A 21,979-nucleotide genomic window follows, 5' to 3' on the forward strand; every position below is an offset into this window, starting at 1 on the left:
AAGCGCTTTATATTTATTGAATACTGAAAATGGATCAGAGGCCAATGTGAAGAGTGCCCCTTAGTGTTCACTGGACAAAGTGCCTGTTCTGCAATTCATTGCCTCCTTTCATTAACTTCCCAAGGGCAGGCAGGGAAAGGGGCTTTCTCTTCAACATCCAGAAAAGGGTTCCCTACCATCAAGAAGCTTACAGTCTAGAAGGGGAGACTTGACTTGTCAAGAGACAGCATAGTTTATTTAGTCAAGATTCTGGGTCTGAATCCCCAGCTCTGTTATATATGTGACAATAAGCAAGTTGCTTCTCTGAAACTCAGTTTCTTTTTCTATCAATATAATAATGATAATAAATGGAGTATTTTAAAATTTGCAAAGTACATTATCTCATTCAATCCTTCCACCTATTTTTACAAATGAAGAAACTGAGGCTGGGAGGTCAAGAGATTTGCCCAGGGTTACATATTTAATAAGTGTCTGAGGCAGGATTTGAACTCAAAATTCCTTGATCCAAGTCTATTGTTTCACCTAGTGTCTTCCCAGGTGAGAATGAAGTGATTTTCAAGTTCCTTTCCATCTCAAGTCTGTCCAAGGAGCTCTCAAGCACTGAGGTGGTGTCACTTGAGTGCCAGCCTGGGACCTCAGAGCCAGAACTCCACAGCCTTGATCAGGGGTGTAAAGAAATCTTTGCGTGCTATAAATAGAGCCCCTTCATTTCACCATTTAATTCCCTCCCTCCTATTTCCGAGTCCGCTGTCACAAATATAATTTTAGTGTTCATTTTTAAATGAAAATTATTAGTTTGTAGGAGCTTATTAAATTTCTCCTTCCCCATGAAAGTTTCATGGAATGAGAGAAAATGAGAGGTGGTTAAAGATGTGTGGGAGTTCACTTATTCCTCATTTCTTGCTTCTTATACGCCCCAGCTACATTGATCTTCTATCTTACTTAGTTTTGCTTTCATATCCTAAAAGACCTGATGAGGGATAAAGCTGGGATAGTGACTTTGGGGTGCTTAGGGTGGGCCCTGCACATGAAGCTTAGGAAATCTCATGGAACCTATTTGAGAATTGTGTGCTTAAGGAGGTTGTCCAGGATTCACCACACCCATACAAAGTCTCTCCCTAAAATGCCATTCTAACCCAATCAGCTGCAATCCCGTCTTGAAACAAGGTGAAATGCCATTAATTTTCATTTTGTTTAAACCTATTTGATGTCTGGATGTTGACTATGAGGAAGGCTGGGCATCATGTGTTGATCATGATGAAAACTATTTGTGTACTCTTATTGATTGGCAAAGACCAAAAGCTGAGGGTTGACTGTGATGGAAATTCCACATGGACCATGAATTAAATATAGCATGGTGATGTATCATCCATGGTGAAGGCTATGTGTGAACCATGTACTAACTGGGGCAAAAGTCAAGGCTAGACATATACTGACTGTGTACTAACCCTACTACCTAGGGTTCATGCATTGATTTGACCAAGCTGTGTACTGGTCACGTATTATTCATGGTAAAGGTCATGTGTTAAGCATGGTAAAGTTACATGTAGGCCCTGTATTGACCATGGAGAAAGTCAAGTACTGACTATATGTTGACTAATGAAGGCGGCGTGTGGGCCTTGTAGTAGCTCTAGTGAAGACCATGGGCTGTTCATAGGTTGAGCACAGAAGACCATGTGTTAGACATGTTTGAATGTGATGAAAGCTGTAATTAAATCATATATTGAGCTGCACAAAGGCTGTTCATGGCTCAAATATTTACTTGGATGAAGGTCATATCCTGGCCATGTGGAGACCAGGGTAAAGGATGGATTGATTTTGCTTCCTTTCATGAAGAAAAAGTCATAAGAAACAAAGGGATGCCACCTTTTGGAAACCAGTTTGTCACCTTATGTTCTATTATCTTGAAGTACTTGCATTCCTATTAGGGAGGTGAGATCTAAACATATAAACTGGTTACATAATGTAAGGTACTCTATGTTATATGGTAAAAGGGATGACACCAGGGATCACCTGAGTACCAAGGACAAGAACAGGTGGGCCTTTTTATTTTCATTTTTATTTTATTTTATTTTATTTTATTTTAGAACTTTTGAAGGAAGGACATAGCAGTAGGTTTATATATATATATATATATATATATATATATATATATAGAGAGAGAGAGAGAGAGAGAGAGAGAGAGAGAGAGAGAGAAATAACATAGAAATAACTATGTATAGAGGGGGGAAGGAGAAGGGAATAAGCACTTTTTTTTAACAATATCATCTTATGTGAGTCTTACAACAACCCTGGGAAGTAGATTTTATTATTATCCCTCTTTTATAGTTGAGGAAACTGAGGCAAACAGAAGTTTAGATGACTTGCCTAGGGTCATATAGTTTTTTGGGTTTTTTTTTAGGTTTTTTTGCAAGGCAATGGGGTTAAGTGGCTTGCCCAAGGCCACACAGCTAGGTCATTATTAAGTGTCTGAGACCGGATTTGAACTCAGGTCCTCCTGACTCCAGGGCCGGTGCTCTATCCACTGCACCACATAGCCGCCCTGAGGGTTACATAGTTAATAAGTATCTAAGGCTGAATTTGAATTCAGGTCTTCATAACTCCAGGCCCAACTTTCTATCCACTAACTGCTTAGTCAGGCCTCTTTCTTGTACAAACAAGATACATTCAGGATAAATAGGAGATAATTAGTAGAGGGAAGACCCTAGAAATAAGGGGAATGACCGAAGGCTTTCTGAAAAAGATGGGATTTGATGGAAGCCAGAGCAGGTAGGAGGAAGAGAGGGAGGGAGCTACCATCAAGGGTCTCCTCTCTACTCAGACTGTATCAATGCTAACAGTAGCTTCCTAACAACATTTAGTCGACTAAATTTAATAAATTTCTGTGGGAGAATTTGAGTTTCAAGGGACTTATCATGAGATGGTCAATCTGGCCACTTTGAAGATACTTTAGTTTCCTGTTGTTCTGTTTGGGTTTTTTTCTAAGCCTGCTTTATCTGCTGCTTTGGACATAATTCAGTTTACAGGGTAGTATTGTCTCTCCCTTCAGGTATACAGACAAGTGAAGATGCCAAATTTTATGCCTTATCAGCACGATTCAAACCCTTCAGCAACGAGGGTCAAAGCTTGGTGGTGCAGTTTTCAGTAAAGCATGAACAGGGGATTGATTGTGGTGGGGGCTATGTTAAGCTCTTTCCTGAGAATGTGGACCAAGACAACATGTACTCCAACTCAACCTACTATATCATGTTTGGTGAGTTCTTCAGTAAAGCCTTTTCTCCCTATTCATGGCCAAGGGCATGATGAGGCTAGAATGTTAGAGCTGTAAGTGGCTCTTAAGGCTAATGTTCTACTGGTCAACCACTGGTTGGATTATTAATGGTCCTCCGAAGCCCCTCCCAAGTCAGAGACTGCAATCCCCACCTAAAAACTCCATCCTGGGGCGGTTAGGTGGCATAGTGGATAAAGCACCGGCCCTGAAGTCAGGAGTACCTGGCTTCAAATCCGGTCTCAGACACTTCATAATTACCTAGCTGTGTGGCCTTGGGCAAGCCATTTAATCCTGTTTGCCTTGCAAAAAAAAAAAAAACCTAAATAAAAACTCCATCCTTATGAAGCAAATGTTAACAGAGTTCCTAGGGATGGGGATGGGCCAAATTGGGATGTACTGAGAGATAGACTTGTCTTGGCCTCTGATCCTAAACAGTGATGCGAGTTTATCTGATACCATTGGGTTTCTTTATTTTCAGGTCCAGATATTTGTGGAATGGGAAACAACAAGGTACATGTCATCCTTAATTATAAAGGAAAAAACCATGAAATTAATAAAACTATCAAATGCAGGGTAAGTCCACAGGCCTGGGCATGGAGATTTGGGAGAAATTCAGAGATGGCATTCAGATATTGCAGAAAGCAGCAGGTGAAACATGGTAAGACCACATGGTTTGTAAATCCTGCTGATGCTGACATTCTGAACTTTTCTTTTTCTCTTTTAATGGGTGCTAGTAGCAACAAATAAATTATTTTATTTATTTTCGGCTTTGGAAGCAATTGGGGTTTAGTGAATTACTCCAAGTCATACGACTAATAAATTTCTGAGGCAGGATTTGAACTTAGGTCCCTCTGACTTCAGAGAATAAGTTACTTAGAGATATAAGAAGTTAGTCGAGTTGTCAAGTGATGCTAACTCAGCAAACACGTAATGGTTTGCCAAAGTGACTCTACCAATGAAGGAATCAGTCTCCTATTTTTATTCTTCCCAGAACAAAGTCTTATTCATTTTTGTTGTTGTTTAGTTTTATTGATTTGGGAACACTTAGTGAGAAAGCACCCCCAAGCAGTATAAGAGCACAGCTGTTCAGCAATTTATAGTCTTAGAACATTTCCCAGGGCCCTGAGAGTTCACCTGACTTCTCCAAGGTTACCCAAGGTATCATTGTAGCCTCTTCATGGTGTTGGTCCACTCATGCTGGGAATGTAGCTGAGGCTTCAGCGTGATATTTGCAACCCTTATCTCTATGGACTGGTTCACTCATTTCATCATGAACTTACAGTATCACCTGGGAGATTTTTGCCTCTGGGAATGGGATAGCCATAGGCTGCCTTGCTTCTATGCTCAAGATCCTGTGAGATAAACCTGGTATGATAATTGTTATAGTTCTTGAGCCCCTACTGATGTGTTTCCTATTTATACAAATAAGACAAAACAATACCATTGATTCTTTTAGAATTTTTTTGTTTTTGCAAGACAATGGGGTTAAGTGACTTGCCCAAGGCCACACAGCTAGGTCATTATTAAGTGACTGAGGTAAAATTTGAACTCAGGTCTTCCTGACTCCAGGACCAGTGCTCTATCCACTGTGTTACCTAGCTTCTCCAATACCACTGACTCTTTTATTTTGAAAGATTTTATTTATTTTGAATTTTACAATTTTCCCCCAATCTTGCTTCCTTCCCCCCACCCCCACAGAAGGCAGTTTGTTAGTCTTTACATTGTTTCCATGGTATACATTGAATGTGATGAGAGAGAAATCATATCCTTAAGGAATAAAAATAAAGTATGAGATATAGCAGAATTACATAATAAGATAACATTTAAAAAAAATTAAAAGTAATAGTCTTTGGTCTTTGTTCAAAGTCCACAATTCTTTCTATGGAAACAGATGGTATTCTCCATTGCAGATATCCCAAAATTGTGCCTGATTGTACAGATGGAATGAGCAAGTCCATCAGGGTTGATCATCACTCCCATGTTGCTGTTAGGGTGTACAATTCTTCTGGTTCTGCTCATCTTGCTCAGCATCAGTTCATGCAGATCCTTCCAGGACCATTCCCTCTTTTTTATTTTGCAAGGCAATGGGGTTAAGTGGCTTGCCCAAGGCCACACAGCTAGGTAATTATTAAGTGTCTGAGACCAGATTTGAACTCAGGTATTCCTGACTCCAGGGCCGGTGCTCTATCCACTGCACCACCTAGCCGCCCCTTATTCACTCTTAAACGTGAAAAATTTACCAATCAAGAAAAGAAAAGCAAGAATAATCATAACATTTACATAGTAGAAAACAAAACAGTATAGTAGCTCATCCATAAACTTGGGTCATGTTTTCCAATGAAGCACATGTCGGGAAGAGTGGGTCAATATTTATAAAAATCTAACAGTGATGCTTATGAATAGGAAACCATATAATTAGGTCAGCCCACAGGTTTAGATAGCAGGACTGAATCTCAGTGGCCTCTTTTAGGAAACAGTCACATTACCTGTTCCTCTTCTGAGACCCTGTGCCGATAAAACTGCTTCTCTACTACTCTTGGATAGCCGAACTAAACTCTTTTAGTAATTCAGAATCATTATACTTTTTCAATGAAATAACAGTCCTAAACCTGGGGTCTGCAACTTTTCAAGTCTGTTCCTTTGACTGGGTACTGAAGCATTGTTACACTATTTAAGTGACTATCAAGCCCCTCAGATCTGCTCTCTGGACTCTGAGGAGCCCAGGACAATAGTACAGGGCAGTCTGGTCCAACCTTTGTAAGGATTCCCCACTTAGATAGATGATGGTCCTGAGGAACAAAAACCAAGCCTAGCTAGCTTTTCACCCAGCAGGATTTTGCTCTCTCCAGTGAGCTTCACACAACTACAGATCTCTCCAACAGTGAGCCTCCAAGAAGTACAGAAACTTGTTAGGCTTCAGTTAGCATCCTGACACAACCCAAAATAGTTGCTCTTTTCTTTTGATTCTCCTCCACTCTGCCTCTAACTGCTTTAACTTATCTACAGGTTCTGCTGTGTTCTATTTTCTTTTGATCTCTGGTTTCTCATCTTCTAACCAATTCATCAGCTTCTTCATGAATAGTGACCCAGCTGTAACTCAAGTGGAGAAATCAAATTTCCCACTTCTATCAGGTGGACACAAACATGCCATGAACAATGCTTCTATAGTCTCCAACCAGTTCTTTCAGTTCATTTCTCAGTTATAACTTTCAAAACCCTCAATAGGTTTATATGTTAAAGAATTAATGAACAATGATACACCATAGCATTCCTCACCTTTATTCAGTATTCCTGTGTCTGAGCTACTTTCAGACATTCCCCCTCAGTACATTTATCTGAAACATGATTTTTTTCCAGGTCCCCAACTATCTGAAGCTGTTTTTCTCATCACAAATATCTTTTTTACTGTCTCAGTAAATAAAATATCCACAGCTGAAACAGACAATGACTTATATTCTGAAAAGGAAAACACTTTATTCAAAGAAAAGAAATGAACTAGTTCCTACGGATTAGGAAGTTACATTTTATCTGGGGAAAATATATACAGACACATGCATACTTACATTTCTATGTATAAACCTGCATATATACCTAAATGCCTGTATAAACATACATAATATACATAAGTCATAAATAACAAAAATACATACATAAATATATCTGTAACTGTGAAGCACATACCAGGTAAACACATAGTAATTTGAGGGATCAGGAAACGGCTCCCGAAGTTGGTGACACTTAATTTAGCTTGCTTAGTCATATTCCTTGAAGTTGATTCTTCTTGCTCTCAGTATGAGTCCTTGAGTATGTGTCTCTTAGATGGATGCATTGTCTCCTACTGGCCCAATTACTGTTGTTAAATGATAACAGCATCTATAATACTCATATTCCCCTCCTAGACTTTGCAAGTACATTGAGGCCTAGGATTGAAAGGCGAATTCTGAGCCTCTCTTTCTTGTACCTAGTACAACAACCACTAAGGGAAGCTGAGGCCACTGGGGAGGATTAATCTATAGAAGATAGACAGGATTCTGTCCTTTCAGTTTTTAAGAGGTAGAGGGAAAGGCTCTTCCTCTACAAGTCTCCCAGAGCTTCAGGGCATGCTGGGCCTGGCTTGATTAGAGATATGGGGTCAGCACCACCTATGACCCTTTCGATTCTCAAATTAGGTTCCTGTCTTGGGTAAACTTTTTGAGAGGAGAGCCAGATTGGCTCTCTGTGGCTTTGAAGGAAGTAGGAGATGTATGGAGGCTGAATTTGGCTTAAGGTCAGGAAGAATTTTCTAACATTGAGAGCTGTCCAACAATGGAACCCATTAGGTTACATCAGGTAGTGAGTTCCCTATCCCTGGAGATGTTCATATGAGTAAAGACAGGATAATCATTTGTGAAGTGTATTGCTGCGGATGATTCAGAATTACCTCCTTCCCTCCTATGTTCCCTTCCCTGTAGATCGATAAGGATACTCACCTGTATACTCTAATTCTTCGTCCGGATAACACCTATGGGGTAAAGATAGATAATCAACTGGTGACAACTGGGACTTTAGAGGATGATTGGCATTTTCTACCCCCCAAAAAAATCAAAGATCCATATGCAAGGAAACCTCGAAAGTGGGATGAGCAACCCCAAATTGAGGATCCTGATGACAAGAAACCAGAGGTAAATGAATTCTGTACCTGGTCCTCTGTCTATAAATGATGCCGGCTAATGAGACAAAGAATTTTATGAGTCATTTAAAGTGTAGTACTTTCACCATTGCACTTTTAGCAGACATTCATGTACATCTGGAAATCATTTTGCTCTGGAAAAACTGTCTTTGTATCTCTAGAGATCAAATTATGCTGAGCACCTAATAGTCATTTAAACAATTGTTTAATTCAGTTGAATGCAAGAAAAAATGTATTTTGCTGCTTTGGATAATTGTACTGTTGCCCCCCATAAGTGTTAGTAAGTGCTCAAAAAATTAGTAGTAGGTCATTAATTGGATGAATTACCAGTTGTAGAAGGGGCGAGTTTCCCAGGAGGGCCGCCTTTCCTACCTGTCGTCCTGTAAGCAACTGCCGGCCCTGACTTCACGGCCGCCCGCATTCTGAGTGCTGTGATGTACACCTCCACTCTTTGCCCTTCCTCTTTTCACCGAGGGGTCTGGAAGCTTATGCCATGAGGTCAATTGAAAGAACTGTAAAGCCCTGGCCTTCCCCCTTGATGCTGAATCCCTCAGACACAAGGTTCCAGCCTCAGTCAGTTTTGCTGGTTAACTTGGCATGGGAGAGCCAAGGGAGGAACAGGGATCCACCAGGCAGCAAGCTCCCTACTCCTTGGTATCAGACGTCAAATGGAGTTCAAGATCTGATGGAAGGTTAGGGGTGGGGGGTGGAATAGGAATAGGAGAATTGCTCATTTCAGATATCCTTACAGGGAGAACTTGCTCACACCGGCTTATTAACCCTTCCACCTTCTATAAAAGATCTGCATGCTTAGTGTCTCATCACAAGAGCCTTCTGGGTACACTTCCCTCTGTTGTATCCCCAAACCATCCTTATGGTGGACCAATTTTATCTTAGGACTGGGAAGATTTTGAAAAAATCCCGGATCCAGACGCAAAGAAACCTAATGACTGGGATGCAGCAATGGATGGCGAGTGGGAGCCACCTTTAATCCCAAATCCAAAGTATAAGGTAAAAGGGATTTCTTTCTCTTACAAAGTGAATAAATAATGGAACTACTAATGAATAGTCTCAATTTAGAGACTTGGTGAATGAGTTTAGGGAGAACTCTGAGCTGAGAATGATGTTGGAATTATCTTGAATTGGTTCAAACATACTTCTGTTTATATGACCTCAAGGAAAACCGTGGGAAGAACTGAGCTGGGAATCCTGAGTTGGCAGCGTGTGTTAGCTGATTTACAACTATGTCCTTCCTTTAAGAAACAACTGAGGATTAGTTTGTAGGATATAGGACTTAAATCCTTCCTTCATTCATTCAATAAATCGTTTGTAGTAAGAGAACCTGTATTCCAAACATGGTTCTGATGCTTACTATCTGTATAACCATAGGCAAATCAATTCATCTTTCTGGACTCAGTTTCCTCATCAGTAAAATGAGGGAGTTGGCCTAGCTGTCCTTCTATCTCTCTTTCCCTGATCCTATGAAATGGAGGTTTTGGAAGATTAAATCCTTTGTCAAGGTCACAGCTCAATGACAAAAGAGGACCTTGAACTTTGGATTTTCCAAATTCAAATGTGATGGGGGCTCCATATTAGACTTTCTCTTATCTAGAAAAAGCCAAAATGTTCTCCACAGGGACTCCCCCATCAGTTAACTGGATCAAGTCCCAGGTAAGATGTAAAATTTCTAGGTTAGGAGAGGTTAGTAGGAGGTTTATGTGAAGCACTTTGTGAACCTTCAAGTGCAATATAAATACTAGTTACCATTGTTACTGATAATATGATTACTATTAGTATTAGTATTATCATCATCATCATCACCACCACTCTTCTGGGAAGGTAGAATCTGCCTCTTAGGAAGTTAAAAAAGAGACAATTTAGACCTACTCAGCTTAAGAGAGAACTTACTATCCAAGGTGCCCCACCATGGAAGATAGACTAGATCATTCTGTAGTGAGCTCCCTACCTCTACAAATATTCAAACAAAGACTCAACAACCCTGAATGAAGAATGATCCACAGTAAGGAGAGAAATAGAGTGATCAAACTGATTTGTAAAATTGGCCTTCTGGTGTAGGTTTAACCCCTTGTCATCAAATTAGACCCTCAATTATTTGAGACTAAGGGCTGTAACTACCTCAAATGAGCTGGGAGGCAGGATGGGAATCATATACTGAACCTTGAAGGAAGAAAAAAGGTTCAGAATCAGGGAAATGAGAATTGACTGTTTTTATTCTAGGGGCATATGGGAATGTGCAGAGGTGGCAGATGCCTCTAAAATTCAGTGAAGAACTGGGGTGTAGAGTTTATAAAGTATGAGATAGAACTGGAAAAGGATTCTGAAACCAGAGTGTGCAGGGTTAAGGGTTATAGATCTTATCCTAACTAAAGGGAATGGGGAATCTTTTTTTTTAGGTTTTTGCAAGGCAAATAGGGTTAAGTGGCTTGCCCAAGGCCACACAGCTAGGTAATTATTAAGTGTTTGAGACCGGATTTGAACCCAGGTACTCCTGACTCCAAGTCCAGTGCTCTATCCACTGTGCCACCTAGCCACCCCTGAATGGGGAATCTTTTTGACCAGACTTATGATTTAGGAAGGTTATTTTTGACTCCTGTATGGGTTCAAGGAGGAGAGAGACAAGAAGGAGGGAAAGTCTCCTGTTATTAAGAGTCTGCGTTGGGATCTGAAATCAGGTCATCTGATGCCATGTTGAGTGCTTTGTCTCCTATATAATACTTTGTGTAAAACATTCCATCCAAGAGAATCATCAGTTTACCTCAACATTAATCCTTAAAACCCAACATTTCTACCTGATGAATTGCCTCTTGTTTCAGCCCAACATTCTAAGTTCAGAAAGTTCTGGTTGTCTTTTGAGTCAGGTAGCTGGCCTTCTCAGGTCATTGAGAAATACCAGTACAGGACCTTATGAAAGTGATATATAAAATTTATATATGAAAGCTATATATAAAATGTAAATAAATAAAGGATTAAATAAATCCATCAATCAATGAAAACCCATATTATAATTAGGACCAAATCCAAATTTCAGCAAAATTTAAAACTCAATAATGGGTTATTTCATAGCTTGACATTAGAAATGCTAGAAAAAAATGTTGCTATTGCTGATCAATATTTCCTATTTTAATTGTAGGGTGAATGGAAGCCTCGAATAATTGATAACCCAAATTACAAAGGTGAGTGGGTACATCCAGAAATCGACAACCCAAAGTACAAAGCAGACCCTAATATTTACAGATATTACAACATCAGCGTCCTGGGCCTGGATATTTGGCAGGTATGTAGTAATTAAATACATACACAAAATAGCAATTAAGAAGCAACTACTTAGAATCATAGAATCTCATAGTGCAAAGGGACCTTAGAGGGATTCTAACCCAATCAGAAATGAGTAGGAATCCATTCTGCCACTCGAAGTCCCCATGGTGGAGAACTGACTACCTCCCTGTTGAGGCAGCCCATCCCACTTTTTAGATGTTGAGAAGTATTGCAGAGTTTCTCCTGATTTCAATCCTAGATCTGCCTAGATCTTTGCAGCTTCCTCCCCCCCATCTCTGTGTCCTGCCCTGTTGGGCTGAACAGGACAAGGCTAAGCCTTCCAACACATCAAGGTGTTAGTGAGCCTTGTGTAGGCAGAAAGAGCCTGAGGTTTAGGATGGACAGAACTGAATTTCATTTAAGTGGCTCTTTCTGTCTCTGAACCTCAGTATTCTCATCTATAAAATGGCACAATTATACCTGTTCTCTCTGCTTCTTTGATAGCTTATGATATAAAATGAGATCATAGATGTGAATAAGCTTTGAAAAGTTGAAAGGATACTTCAAATGTAGGTGATTACTGTCAGTATTTCTACTATTCTAGTAACCAAGGACTCATTTAAGTTGCCCATCTCTGTGAAAAAGTAGTGTAGCACAATAGATAGAAATTTGACCCCTCAATGTCAGGAAGACCTCAGTTCAAATCCTGATGATGGCTCATACTGACTGTGTGACTCTGTGCAAGTCACTTAACTTCCCAGGACCATGGGTAACTCTCTAAATGAGATGAAAAGGAGGCGCCCACTTTCATTGTAAAAGGAATTTCCTCACCTGGAAGTTATGATGACAATGAAATCATAGGTGCTATCCCCCTCCCTGCCTCTGGTAAATCCCCAGCTGCTCATGTCTTTCCTTCCTCAATTACATTATGTATATTTTTGTATTTTCTAATTAATTTTGTATTTACTTTGTTATATCCTCCAGTAGAATGGAAGCTCCCAAAGGGCAGGAGTTGTTTTATTTTTGTTTTTGTATCCTGATACATAGTAGAAGTATATTAAAATACTTCTTGTTTCTTACTTATTTGAATCCCTACTCCCCTCAATAAACCCTAATAGTGACAGGCCCTGTTTCTGCAGTGCTTTCGGGTTTACACAACCTTGTGAAGTAAGACTAGCAACTATTAATATTCCCATTTTGTAGTCTGAGGCTTCTCAAAGTATAAGTGACTTGTTCAAGGTTACAAAGTTAGTTGGTGGAATCTGTGGTATGAACTCAGGGATCCTAACTAGACTTCCTTCTAGAATTCCTTCTCCTTTACCCTCTTGGCACAAGCAAAGAAAAGTTTTTGATCATTGTTAGGGGGATCCCAGGTCAATAGGGCATGAATCCTTCACTGATGGATTGAAACATGGGCACAATTAAAAAGTCAAGTATAAAATAGGTTTCAGAAAGGTCTTTCAATGGGAGAAAGAGCATGTTTGACTTGGGGGTGGGAGTTGGGAAGGACCTTTTTGAGGAATAATATGCATAATGGACTTTGAAGGACAGGATGGACTTTATTTATCAGAGATGGGTGAGGACGCCATTTCTGGCAGAAGAATATGAGGAAAGGAAGGCACTAGCCTAGAAAAAGACAAATAAATGAATTGAAGTGGGAGGCAAGAAAAGAAGAGAAGAATGAGGATAAAGCCAAGAAGACTAAAAGCTTTAGAGAGCTTGGTACTTCATAGGCACTTAATACATGCTTATGGAATGATTGATGGTCATAGACCAAAAAAGTGCTCAGCATGGAAAGAGAGTGATCCATGTGGGTGGGAATGCTCAGATCCTGCCAAACACTAATGAGTCATCTACTCCCAGATCTGATGGGAGAATCCTTGCTGTGACCCCTCAAGCCTACATAGACAAATTTCAGGATGGAGAATGTCAGAAAGATCAGGATAGCTTAGAATGATGGACCAGATGCAAAGCTTTTGGCCAAACTGGATCATAGGATCCTACTTCTTTTTTTTTTAATCCACTTTATTTATTTATTTATTTTTAGGTTTATGCAAGGCAAATGGGGTTAAGTGGCTTGCCCAAGGCCACACAGCTAGGTAATTATTAAGTGTCTGAGACCGGATTTGAACCCAGGTACTCCTGACTCCAGGGCCAGTGCTTTATCCACTGCACTACCTAGCCGCCCTGGATCCTACTTCTAAAAAAGGAAGCAATCTCTTTGGTCATTGAGTCTAACCCTCTCATTCTACAGATAAGGAAACTGAGACCCATGGAGGTGAAGGGACTTACCCAAGGTTATATAGTAGGAAGTAACTGAGCAGGGATTCAAATTCAGATCCCCCACATCCAACCCAACAGGGATGCTTGTAGGGTGATGAACCTTTCAGTAGTGAGCCAGGTTGGTTCTTGGCTGACAGATACACAGCTCCATCCTTACAACCAACCTCATCAGAGTCTCTGGTAAAAGAGCCTTTCAAAGTCAGCTTCATTCCTGTAGCAGGAGGAGGTTTTAGACTATGACTTCAGGGGAGGCAGAATTATTTTTTTTCTCCCCCTCCCAATTTATTTATTTATTTATTTTGAATTTTACAATTTCCCCCCAATCTTGCTTCCCTTCCCCCCCACCCCCCCACAGAAAGCAATCTGTTAGTCTTTGCATTGTTTCCATGCTGTACATTGATCTCAGTTGAATGTGAGGAGAGAGGAATCCTATCCTTAAGGAAAAAAAATAAAGTATAAGAGATGACAAAATTAAATAATAGGTAACGATTTTTTTAAAAAATTAAAGGTAACAGTCTTTGGTCTTTGTTCAAACTCCACAATTCTTACTCTGGATACAGATGGTATTCTCCATCACAGATATCTGAAAATTGTGTCTGATTGTTGCACTGATGGAATGAGCAAGTCCAATAAGTTTGATCATCACCCTCATGTTGCTGTTAGGGTGTACAATGTTCTTCTGGTTCTGCTTATCTCACTCAGCATCAGTTCATGCAAATCCTTCCAGGTTTCCTTGAATTCCCATCCCTCCTGGTTTCTAATAGAACAATAGTGTTCCATCACATATACATACATATATATATATATATATATATATATATATGTATATATATATATATATATATATATATATACCACAGTTTATTAAGCCATTCCCCAACTGATGGACATTCACTCAATTTCCAATTTTTTGGAGGCATAATTATTAATAAATACTTTAATAATAATAATAATAATAGAAACAATATTCTTTTAAAAATGCCAAAAAGGAACTTACCCTGTAAGATTTCATCTTATGTTCAAAATATATAAAATATCTTAGTAATCAATAATTTTCAAAATAATACAGTATTAGATAAAGAAACAAGTGACTGAGTGCAATGGGATACACTCCAGAAATTGAAGCCATAAGGTCCCAGAACCTTGGAGTCCATATTGGCAAACTATCCCTGGCCAAGTATCCAATAGATAGTTAGCTAACCTCCCTTTAAGACCTCTAAGGAGGGAGTGTTCACTACATCCCAAGCCAACCTTGGCATAATTCTATGCTCAGGACTTCACCTTCACAATCAACCTAAATCTGCCTGTTTGTTACTTCTCCTTGTTCTGCCCTGGGTCCAAGTAGAGCAAGGGTAAAAACCCTCTTCCAAAGACAGACCTTCAAATACTTGAAGACATTTCTCATGTCTCCTCCCCCATACCAAATATTCCCAGGTCTACCATTTGATTCAAACCAAAACCTTCCCCATCTTGACTGTCTTTTCTGGACATTATCAATGGCCTTATTAAAATCCTTTGGCCAGAGCTAAACATAGTCTTCCAGGAGTGGCCTAGTCAGAGAAAAGGGAAGGAAGAGGGACTATCCTTTCCCCAGTTCTGGACTGTCCATATGACAAGAAAGCAACCTAGGATGACATGAGCTTTTGGGGAGCTGCTCTGACCTACTGTGGATCCACCTCAAACTTTCATTCCACTGAAGCCTCCAGAACTTTTTCAAATAAATTGACATCTAGCCATGCTGGCACTAACTTAGTGAATTAAAACTGGCCAGCCATCATATAACTAGATATTTACAATAATATCATGAGGTAGATATTGGAGTTATTATTAGCATTATCATTACCACCTATAAAGAGGAAGCTTCTCTGGGTTACAAAGCTAATAATTATCTAAGGTAAGATTTTGACCCAGGTCTCTACTTATTCCAAACCATTAAGCTTGGTTGCATCACACTGCCTCTCAAGATGTTAAGTGTTTTGTGTCATTTAGCCAAAATTTGTGTCTACAACTTCTCTGACCCTTTAACCACCCACCCACATACACTCCCTGATCCTGATTCTTCTCTCTGGGGCACAAACAAAACAAGTTTTATATGCCTTCACATAAGAACCTTTCATATCCTTGAAGAGGCTCTCATGGGACAACTAGGTGGCACTATGATGGATATGGTATCAGGAGGGACCTGAGTTCAAAACCAGCCTCAGACACTTGAGTCTGTTCTTTTCTAGGATGAGCACCCTCAGTTCCTTCAGCTGATCCCCTCTTCTATGTCCATGACTTGACTCACCATGCCAACTGCCCTCTAGTAGACATGCTGCAGTGAATTTCCTATTTGGTGCCCAGAACCAAATGAGCAAGGGACTCAGGAAAGGCTTCTTGGAAGAGGTAGCAGCTGGAAAGGAGGGAGAAAATTGGCAAAGATTAGGAGAAAGGAAATGGCAATGTTTAGCTACAAAATGGCATATAGGAAGCGAAGATAAGGGTGAGGACAGAAGGGGAGCAAAAATTAAACATCTAGAGTAGACTCTGAGTACAGAGGGCCTTGACTGCCAGGACAAGATCTTGGTCTTATTTCTTTTCTATACCTAAACTGCTTTTACAATCACTAAAAATATTATCCCATGGTTCAAGAAAGATATTTTTAGAAGAAAACAAAAATACTTCTTTGAGAAGAATCACATCTGAATTCATGGTAATTATCCCAAATATCTTTTCTTCCAACAGGTAAAATCTGGTTCTATATTTGATAATTTCCTTCTGACAAATGATGAAGAATTTGCAGAAAAAGTTGGAAATCAGACGTGGGGAATAAGAAAAGTAAGCTGAGCTTTGTTTGGTCATGGGCAAATTTCAGCAAGATTGCCTAATTATAATGTAATCTCTTACCATGCCATGAAATTCTTTGTTATAATCAAAGAATTCATCACTTGGTGGTTAATTTGTTGGCAGTGAACCTACCAGGGCTAACTGAAGTTGCATTCCTTTGGGAGAAGCGGGTAGATTCTTTACTCTAAAGCACAGCTTACAAGTCCCTGAGATCCCTTCCTACAATCCTAGGGGAATGAAAAGAAATATAAGTAAACATAACATTAATTTATTATTAAAAAATTAACATTGGTCATCAATACAGTCAACTAAATATCCTTTGTATTAATTTTCACTTAGCATTTCCTTTTTTAAATCCAAATGAATTTTATTTTGTTTTCAACTAACATACACTTATTTTCCCTCTCCCATCCCCAGGGTGCTCCCCATTAGGAGAAAGGGAAGAAAATCAAAGTCATTATAACCAAATCTGTATAGTTAAGCAAAACAAATTCTTACATTGCATGTCTGGAAAGGCTCATCTGATTGTGTATCTTGAGTCTATTACTCTTTTGTTAAGAAGCTGTAGGCAAAATAATGAATTCCAACACATAAGTATTGTTATAAATTTTTCTATCATTCTCTCTAATTCCTCAATAAAATTTTTGGTTGTCCACCCTTCATATTTAGTAATTACTGTGCTCTTTAGTCTTTCTGTATTTTTTTTTTTGCATTGCATTTTTTCTTTCTATTCTTCACATCTATTGGTCTTGTTTGAATTACATTATTTTGTTATTTTAATTGATCAATTTAACTATTTCCCTATTTTAGGAGATTTCCAGATTGTGCTCTGGGAATTTTTGTAATGACTTATGAAGCTTGCTATGAATAACTCTGCTTTCATTTTATTTATTTTGGCTACATTTTCAAACTCTATTACCAACAAAGAAATTACTGGGTCAAAGAGTGTAGATTATTTTTGGAATTTTTCCATAACTTTTATTTGTAACTGTGTAGAGAGCCTACTTTGCCATCCAAAAAGATCCTGTAAGTTTGTAATTCTACCAACAATGAATGAGTGTACCTATTTCTTTCTTGATGGATAATTTGTGAATCAATGATACCTCAATTCAACTCACCAAATAATTGTGACAATGCCTGCTGTGGAAAAGGCTCTGGGTTCAGTGCTAGAGAGACAAAGTTCTCCCCTCAAGGAACTCATAAGGTGAAGAACAAATAAACTAGCTTACAAAGGAAGAAGAGATACATAGAAAAAAGAGGTTTCATTAAGTACTATAATAAATTTGGTCAGGGAAAGATTACTTTCCCCTGAAGCTACTTGGTCTCTTCTACTCCCCATCCTCAAGAAAATGAGCAGCACCCTACAGACCCTTTAAAATGTCACCAAGATGGGGTGGCTAGGTGGCGTAGTGGATAAAGCACCAGTCTTGGAGTCAGGAGTACCTGGGTTCAAATCCGATCTCAGACACTTAATAATGACCTAGCTGTGTGGCCTTGGGCAAGCCACTTAACCCCATTTGCCTTGCAAAAAAAAAAAAACCCTAAAAAAATATAGCCAAGAAATTAAAATGTCTTCTATAAGGTTAGCTAGAAGCATTCATCCATTTTTTCATTGAATAATCCACCTGTCCAAGCAACTGCCATGTTCAAAACACTATTCTGGGTACTGTAGGGAGATCTCAAGACAAGACAGATCTTGCCCTTATGGAGTATATGATGGTAGGGAGAGAGAAGGGAAATAATGCAGCTATATAATACTATAAAATAGAACTTTATAATTACTCTAATGCAATAATATGCTATACAAGAGCTGAGAAGGGAAAGATCACTTCTGACCTGGGGGGAGGGAAAATCAATGAAAGCTTCCTGTAAGGAGAAACAATGAACTTGACCTTAAAGACTGGGTCACTTCTCAAAGACCAAAGATGTGGGAGGGGGAAATAAAAGATGTCCAGAATTTGTGCCACCTCTAAATTATGTGGAAAATGCATATTCAAAACAGGACTTAGAAAGGATATGGAGGGAAGCCTATGAAGCCGAGGAAAAGAAAAAACAGCAGGAAGAAACCAAGAAAAAAATGGAAGCTGATGATGAAGAAGAGAAGAAATATGCAGTGGAGCAAGAGGAGGATGATGAGGAAGAGGAGGAGAAGGATGCTTACCAGCCTGAACTGGAAAAAGACAAAGGGCTCAAGGAAGAAGAAAACAGGGATAAAGGAGGGAATGAGCCCACTGATGGGAACAAAAGGGATGAATTGTAATTGTATTGCATATAGTAACTCATAGTTAATAGCTAATGGACCATTGTTATTTAGACTTAGGAATTCACTTAAAATAAGGAAGCAAAGAAAAAATGAACAGCTTTGAACTCACTGTGAAGTATTTATTATATAGATTTTCTTGAAATGGAAATTTATATCTTTATATTGAATCTTCTCATAGGTTCTGCTGTATACATGGACTTTTTTTTCTTATTTTATATTTAAATTTAAAATTAAATTAAAAATTAAAAAATATAAAAATGAATGCATTATAATACCACTACTTGGTCTATACCCTGAAGAGATGATGAAAAAGGGTAAAAACATCACTTGTACAAAAATATTTTTAACAGCCTGTCTGTGGCGGCAAAGAATTGGAAATCAAGTAAATGTCCTTCAATTGGGGAATGGCTTAGCAAACTGTGGTATATGTATGTCATGGAACACTATTGTTCTATTAGAAACCAGGAGGGATGGGATTTCAGGGAAGCCTGGAGGGATTTGCATGGACTGATGCTGAGTGAGATGAGCAGAACCAGAAAAACACTGTATACCCCAACAGAAACATTGGGGTGATGTTCAACCCTGAAGGACTTGCTCATTCGATCAGTGCAACAATCGGGAACAATTCTGGGCTGTCTGCAAAGGAGAGTGCCATCTGTATCCAGATAAAGAGCCGTGGAGTTTGAACAAAGTTCAAGGACTATTCCCTTTAATTTAGGGGAAAAAATAGATATCTTATTGTCTGATCTTGTTATTTCTTAGACTTTTTGTCTCTTCCTTAAGGATATGATTTCTCTCTCATCACACTCAATTTGGATCAATGTACAACATGGAAACAAAGTAAAGACTGACAGAGTGCTTTCAGTGTGGGGGGGGGAAGGAAGTAAGATTGTGGGGAAAATTGTAAAACTCAATATCTTTAATAAAAAATAAATTTTAAAAAATGAAGGCATTATGCTCAGAATATATATAATTGGGTGGGGCTAAGGGAAGGTGATACAAAATTTAAATTAAAGTCCCTTGTCTTCACTGATCAATATATGGTCTAAGAAGGTCTTATGACCTATTAACCTCCTTGGATGTCTAATGAGACAATACTCATGAAATGGATGGGCAGAAACCAGTCCTTGGTTGGCATTTGGTACTCTGTCAGGACTTTACAGGCAATCAGGTAAAGAGTGATCTTGGGATGGCTAGGTGGTACAGTGGATAGAGCACCAGTGGAGAGATCATTTCTGACCTGGGGGAGGGAAAATCAAAAGTCAGGAGGACCTGAGTTCAAATCCAGCCTCAAACACTTAATAATTACCTAGCTGTGTGGCCTTGGACAAGCCACTTAACCCCATTGCCTTGAAAAAACCTTAAAAAAAAAGACTGATTTTGTGTTTTTGACTTGTACTTGAAAGTAGTGCTTTCCTCCTGACCTTGAATAGCCATCAATTGGTCAGGGCACTGAGTCAAAGAGGCCCAGCTTAAGAGTCATCTTCCCACCGTTCTCTTCATAAAGTAATCCTAAACCTTGGTCAAGGAGCTCACAACATATATGAGTAATGTGGAGTGGGGAAGGGAGAGGAGAATGGAGCAGAGCAAGACAATGGAACACAAGACCATCAGCCTAAATCAATCCTAAAGCAACTATTCTGAAAGAATTACAACTATTCATATTCCTTTAGCACTGAAAATCCCTCCATATATCCTTTCATCTACCCATCTATCTTTAGAGTTATTTGATTTATCCATCTTTTTACCTACCTATCCATCCATTCATCTGCCCACCCACCCATCCATCCTTCATCTATCTTTTGATCCATCTATTTGATTTATCTACCCATCTCTGTATCTATGTCATTATCTATCTATCTATCTACCATGGTACCTGGTACATGGTATTGAATGCTAGCTGGCCAGCCATCAATCATCCATCCATCATATCTACTATGTCTCTCTCTGATAATACTAGTTGGCTCTCCATCCATTCATCCATCCATCCAACTGTGTATGTATTTATATGGGGGGGGGGTCCAGCCTCTGTGGGGTCCTTGGAACCTGACAGGAGGGATAGAGTCGGCGAAATGAGTTGAGTCAACAAGTGTGTAAAGGCAGGAGCAGGTTGACTGTCAGCTGCTTGGATTTATTTTTATAGTTTCAGAATCATGTATGTTTCAAGCAAGCAAGCTGAGATCATTTCCTTGGTTACAAAAGTGTACAATTTTCATCATCCATCATATAGTTCATATGGTTACAAGTTTTTATCATGTGATTACAAGTTTAAGTAATAATCATATAGTTAATTGATTTCTTATCCCTACTCAGACCATGATGACCTTAACCTGTCTGTTACCTTATTTATTACTATATTGTATAATTGTTCATTCATTTAAAGTTATTAATTAAGCAATTCTTTTAATGGAAAGTTTTTTATATTTTTTGTGTAAGTAATGTTTTTTGATACACTTCCTTAACAGTCTGTAGTGAGGGTCTTTATGCTTGTCCACCCATCCGTTAACTCTTACAATAACCAATTTTTCTTTTAGGCCTTGTTGCTAGAAACCACAGTTTCTGTGACTTTTTTATTCTTTCCCATGAAACTAAGGCTGCTGGAGTTCACATATCGGTCACCTGTACTATTTTCTCACCATCTTTTTCATATATTCCTGTGTGTGGTAAGGGGAGAAAAACTATTAATTTCCCTGGAATTCTATCTGACCCATCTTGTGTCTATTTTCCCTGTATATATTCTGACATCTTGGAATTCCCAGTGTTGGGTTTTCCAGAGATTTCATAATGCTGAATGAAGCCTTTTGTATGCTTCAGGGAGAGACAGTTTTGTTAAATTTGGACAGAGTTTACAATCTGTTTTATTCAAGGAATTTTTCTGAAATCCTTCCTTTATAGTCATTCCAGTATTAGGGTGGGTAAATATTGTAATCAATAATAAACCTATAAATATTGGTATACATGAAATCCCTATATATATTGAAGAAGGAAATGTTGTTCCATCAGGCAGTGCAACTGCCTTGAGTCTTGCTATGACTGTGTCAAACAGCTTAGAGACCCTGGCTCCCAACATTTATATAGCCTATTTCTATATTGAAGGAGACAGTGAGACAGATAGACAGAGATAGGGAAACAGAGAGATCTCAGAATAGCATCTGACACATAGTAAGTCCTTATTACTAGTTGATTCTCTATCCATCCATCTATCTGGCTTTGTCTCTCTCTCTCTCTCTCTCTCTCTCTCTCTCTCTCTCTCTCTCTCTCAGTGCAGTGTCTAGGATATAGTAGGTCCTTAACAGTAGTTGACTTTTTCTATCCATTCATCCATCTATTCTATCCGTACAGCTATTTTTCTCCCATAACTCCTTGTAAGGAAGGTGGTGCATGTAGTCCT

The 21,979-nt window shown here is 39.0% G+C and overlaps 1 protein-coding gene across 1 annotated transcript in view; it reads left to right on the plus strand.

Annotated features, from left to right (window-relative positions):
- LOC141510949 (calreticulin-like) overlaps positions 1 to 18,585 on the plus strand; it is a 32,454-nt gene extending 13,869 nt beyond the window's left edge. Inside the window, exons 3-9 of the mRNA XM_074220328.1 lie at positions 3,050 to 3,253; positions 3,750 to 3,844; positions 7,723 to 7,932; positions 8,838 to 8,951; positions 11,092 to 11,235; positions 16,224 to 16,316; positions 18,328 to 18,585. Of these exons, the coding sequence (XP_074076429.1) occupies positions 3,050 to 3,253; positions 3,750 to 3,844; positions 7,723 to 7,932; positions 8,838 to 8,951; positions 11,092 to 11,235; positions 16,224 to 16,316; positions 18,328 to 18,585 (1,118 nt within the window). The remainder of the gene's footprint in view (positions 1 to 3,049; positions 3,254 to 3,749; positions 3,845 to 7,722; positions 7,933 to 8,837; positions 8,952 to 11,091; positions 11,236 to 16,223; positions 16,317 to 18,327) is intronic.
- Positions 18,586 to 21,979: the final 3,394 nt, after the last annotated feature.

Source organism: Macrotis lagotis, chromosome 2, assembly GCF_037893015.1.
Source record: "Macrotis lagotis isolate mMagLag1 chromosome 2, bilby.v1.9.chrom.fasta, whole genome shotgun sequence".
NCBI lineage: Eukaryota > Metazoa > Chordata > Mammalia > Peramelemorphia > Peramelidae > Macrotis > Macrotis lagotis.